The sequence below is a fragment of the Merops nubicus genome, unplaced genomic scaffold (assembly GCF_000691845.1).
Source record: "Merops nubicus isolate BGI_N331 unplaced genomic scaffold, ASM69184v1 scaffold13745, whole genome shotgun sequence".
Taxonomy (NCBI): Eukaryota; Metazoa; Chordata; class Aves; order Coraciiformes; family Meropidae; genus Merops; species Merops nubicus.
Window position 1 is genome coordinate 4031 of NW_008607702.1, and position 4782 is coordinate 8812.

The following is a 4782-nucleotide window of genomic DNA, read 5'->3' on the forward strand; positions in this document are numbered from 1 at the left end:
GGGTGGGAGGCCTTGCACAGGCTGGGGCGCAGCTGCAGCCAAAGGCAGCGACCGACCCGGCCCTGCTGTTCCCAGGGTGGGCAGGATGGCACCTCTGCTTGTCTGCAGAGTGCTGCTCCCAGCCCGGCCCTGAAGAAAGCTTTTCCCACTGATGGGATGGTTGCTCTCTGTCTGTCTCAGAACTGGGAGGCACGGCTGCTGCTGGAGAGGTCGAGGGCAGTGAAGTGCCCCAACATTGCCACCCAGCTGGCGGGCACCAAGAAGGTGCAGCAGGAGCTGAGCCGGCCCGGGACGCTGGAGATGCTGCTGCCTGGCCAGGCCGAGGCCGTGGCTCGGATCAGAGCCACCTTTGCTGGGCTCTACTCCCTGGACATGGTGAGTGTGAGCAGGGCCCGGGTGGCTGCCCAGCCCGCAGGGGCTTCCTCTGCTTGAGAAGATGAGGGGGTTGTGCTGTGGCCCCGGGCAGCCCTGTCAGTCCTGCCTAGAGGGCTCTGAGGAGGAGCCTGCAGTCCTCCCTGCAGCACTGCTGTCCCTCCCTGCCAGGGGGAAGAGGGTGACAGGATGGTTGCTGAGGCTGTTGCCGACCCAGACCGCTTCGTGCTGAAGCCGCAGCGAGAAGGTGGAGGTAGGAGCTGGGCTGGGCCCCTCTGGCCTCTCCCTGCTGTTGGGGCCGTGCCCAGGGTAGGCAGTAGCTCCGTGGTGGCTCCTAGTCCTGTGCTGAGGGATGAAGGGTCGGGTGGATTGTGGCTGTGGGGAGTGGTCGTAGCCCTCAGGTCGTGTTGCCCCTGGAGGCCCCAGGCTGGGCTGTGAGGAGCAGGAGGGCAAAGGCCAGGCCTGTTTGGGCTGCCAGTGCCAACGGCCCATGCTGCTGGGAAGTGCTTGACTTGCCTCTTCTGTTGTCAGGGAACAACCTGTATGGTGAGGAGCTTAGGCAGGTTCTGGAGAGGATCAGAGACAGCCCTGAGAGAACCTCCTACATCTTGATGGAGAAGATCAAGCCGCAGCCAGTGGTGAATTACTTGCTGAGGGCTCACACCCCTGTTGAAGCCTCCAAGTGCATCTCTGAGCTCGGGATTTTTGGTGTCTATGTCAGGTGAGGAACGTGCTCAGCTCTACAGGCTGGTTCCTGCTCCAGCCAGCACCCAGGCTGGGATTGTCTCCCCTCTGTGCACAGCACCAGGGCGGGTGGCTGGGGCGATGGAGGTGCCAGGGACAGCTGTGGCCAACCAGCCCCTGCCCTGCCAGCAGCTTCCCGAGCACTGTTCAGATGCTGAGCTGCTGCTAAGCTGTTGAAAAGCTGCCGAGCTGGTGCTGGTGGTTCCTGGTGCCACCACCACAGGGCTCTGGTGTGGCATGGCCCAGCTGAGCCAGGGCCTGGCACCAGTGGGCACAAAACGGGCACAGCTCTTGCCACGGGGGTCTCTGTGTCAGCCCGGGGGCTTGCAGGTGCCCGTGGGAGCTGCAGGGCCCTGGGCACTCCCCTCAGCTGCCCGTCTCTCCGCAGGCAGGGCGAGGAGCTGGTGATGAACAGGGCTGCTGGGCACCTCCTGAGGACCAAGGCCATCGAGCACGCCGACGGCGGGGTGGCCGCTGGGGTGGCCGTGCTGGACACCCCTTACTTGGTGTGAGGGGGCCCTGCCCTGCCCCACGCCCCAGGAGCTGGTGTGCCCCCGGGGTGTTCTCCTGGGGCACGCTGGCCGAGGGCACCGCGTGGAGACCACGGCTCAGAGCTCTGGCGTGCCAGCTCCAGCTCCTCTGTGACTCCTCCTGCAGGAAAGGGTCTCCCCTTGCTCTGCCCCCTCGGGGCCCTGCCCTGCCCTCCAGGGTGGGTCTGGGTGTTCCCCTGGGGTACCTACAGCAACGCTGAAGGGCGACTGTGCCCCAGCAGCTACTCGCCCTGGCCCCAGTTTCGTGCTCCTTGATGCTGTGTTGGTTTTGGAGACACAGAAACCCAAAGCCCGGGGAAGGGGAGGAGAAAGGCTGTTACTTGCACGAGCACCTTCACCCCTGGGATTTGTGACCCAGTGCCTCAGTGCCTTCCAGGTTAAAGAGGGGAGCCTGGCTCTGCATGCCCCAGCTCCCTCCAGCCCTCCTTCATGTGCTGCTGCCACCCTGGCTTGTGTTTCAGCCTGAGGTTCCTGCACAAGGGCCACCTGCCCTGGTGTAATGTGCCCAAGGGCCTCTGGCTTGGCTCTTGCTTTGCCCAGCTACTGTTCCCTTGGCCTGGGTCCCCACCCTGGGCAGTGCCCACGTGCTGCCCCAGGCAGGAGGAGGGCTGCAGCTCCTCCCCTCATCTGCAGCCTTGACCAACTGATCTCCACAGGCTGCCACAAGAATCGCTCAGCAGTGGTGGCAGATCCCAGCACAATGGGGAACCAGAGCTTGGTGTCACCACCAGCATGTCCCTAAACCCCAAAGCCCCAAGGGCTTGTGCCATTGCATCCCCTCAGCATCTGCCCCAGCCTGGGGAAGGGTCCTGCAGGGTGGGCTGAGCAGTGGGATTGCAGGAGGCTCCGGGGGCACAGCCCCAGCTGCTGAGCACAGCACCCTGGGACCAGCACCAGCAGCTGGGACACGTGTCCCCCTCCAGCTCATCAACAGTGGGATCAGCTCTGCAGCCAGGGGACAGGGAGGAGCATGGACTCACCAGGAAGGTCTTGTGCCTCTTCCTCCTCAGCCTAGCAGCTGAAGGGGCAGCACGGAGGCTGCCTCAGCTCCACCCTTTCAGCCACCCCAGGAAGAAGCCTCTGGCTGAGTGCCAGCCCCATACCCAGCTGCATGGGCACCATGGGAGGGTTCAGGTCCATGGGACTGAGCCTGTGAGTCCTGAGTGCTTGTGCTGGCTGGGGGCAGGTTGATTATCCTCAGCCAGAGATTAAAATGTACGTGCAGCCTGAGCCCTGGTCTTGTGCTGGTTTTGTCTGAGCCCAGCTGTGAAGGGGAGGTGATGGCTCCAAAGTGTGGCCTGGTCATGCACCTTCACACCCCTGTGGGGCTGCCCAGCACCATGCTGGGCATGTGTCCTGCCCTCAGAGCTGCAGTGCTGGCCCAGCACCAGCAGTGTGTCACAGGACCCCAGCGTGGTGGGGGTGGAAGTGACCTCTGGAGATCCTGTCATCCAAGCTGCCCCTGCTCCAGCAGCTCACCCACAGCAGGGTGCCCAGGATCACAGCCAGGCAGGTTTGGAATCTCTCCCAGAGTCTCCACCACCTCTCTGGGCAGCCTGTTCCAGGCTCTGCCACCCTCCTAGGAAAGAAGTTTCTCCTGTTCAGAGGGAACCTCCTGTGTCCCAGTTTGTACCCATCACCCCTCATCTTGTCACGAGGTACCACTGACAAGAGTTTGGCCCCATCCTGTCACCCCCATCCCGTAGCTCTTGCTCAGACCCCCAGCTCCAGCCAGAGCTCTCTCATTCTTTCCTGAGCACAGAGATGCTCCAGCCCCTCAGCAGCTTTCTGGCCTCCACAGGACTCACTCCAGCAGTTCCTTGTCTCTCTTGAACTGGAGCCAGTACTCCAAATGTGGCCTCACTAGGGCAGAGCAGAGGGGGAGGAGAAGCCCCCTTGACCTGCTGGCCACACTGTTCTTGGTGCACCTCAAGGTACCACTGCCCTTCTTGGCCCCGAGGGCACACTGCTGGCTTACCACAAACCCACTGCCCTCCAGCCCTCCCAAATCCTCTGCAGAGCTGCTCTCCAGCAGCTCAACCCCCAGCTGCCCTGGTGCAGGGGGTCATTGCCCCCCGGGGCAGGACCCTTCCCTTGCTCCTGTTGAACTTCATGAGGTTCCTCTCTGCCCCACAACCAGAGAGCTGCCGGGGTGAGGGCTGCCAGGTAAGCCAGGCCCCAGGAGGAGCTGCTCAGCCTTGAGCTGTGCCTGGGCAGGGAGCAGCACAGAGACCTGCAGCAGCCCAGAGCCCTGAGCCTCCCCGGGTGGCTCTGCTGTGGCCCTGGCTCTGGTCCTGCACCAGGGGGTGGTGCAGGAAGGGAGCACAGGCTCCAGGCCTGGAGCCAGAGCTGCCCTTGCCCCAGTGCAGGGTGGTGGTACAGACCCAGATGGAGCTGGAACACCCCAAACCCCGACCACACCAATGCCCAGTAGGTCCAACAGCAGCAGACGAGCTCCGCCAGCCCAGGCACACACTCCAAGGCCCTTCTCCATTTGGTTTCCTTGAATTTTATTCCATTTTGCATAAAACTCGAGCTGTTTCCAGCCAAAATCACAGAACAAATGAAGAGTAACAGGAGGGACAACAGAGGAATCCTTGTCAACAAGGTGGAAGGACCCAGAGGTAAAGAGCTGGGGGGTGCACTGGCACAGGCTGAGGTTACAGATCATGGCATGTGCTGTGCCAGCAAGAGCAGCAGGTAAGAAGTGAGACTTGGGACTTGGCCAACAGCCCCCAGGACAACCAGCCCCAGCAGTGGCTGCCACAGCCTGTGACTGGCCCGGCCAAAAGCCACCTTGGGTGGCAAGTAAAGCCCAGACCTTGGCACTCCCCAAACCAGCTGTCACAGCAAGTTCTAAAGCCCGTTTCTCCTTTGGTTTAAGTGCAAAATCAAGCAGTTCACATGCAATTTTCACAGAGGTGACAAAGGAGGAATCTCCCCGTGGGGCTGGGGTTCAGTGGAACTCAGCTGAGGAAGAATGGCTTTGGCAGTCCCCGGGGGGTGCTCGGGCTCCTGAGCTAGAGATTTTGGGTATTTTTTTTCTTCTTGTCCTCATAAAGCTGTGTCAGATTTAACCATAAACTAACTTTAAACTTCTCCCACCATTTATTCC

The 4782-nt window shown here is 61.7% G+C and overlaps 1 protein-coding gene across 1 annotated transcript in view; it reads left to right on the forward strand.

Annotated features, from left to right (window-relative positions):
* The window catches only part of GSS (glutathione synthetase), a gene marked incomplete at its 5' end in the record, with an annotated part of 4930 nt that extends 3302 nt beyond the window's left edge, over positions 1-1628 (forward strand). Inside the window, 4 exons of the mRNA XM_008940032.1 lie at positions 181-375; positions 544-625; positions 904-1093; positions 1505-1628. Of these exons, the coding sequence (XP_008938280.1) occupies positions 181-375; positions 544-625; positions 904-1093; positions 1505-1628 (591 nt within the window). The remainder of the gene's footprint in view (positions 1-180; positions 376-543; positions 626-903; positions 1094-1504) is intronic.
* Between the last annotated feature and the right edge of the window lie 3154 nt (positions 1629-4782).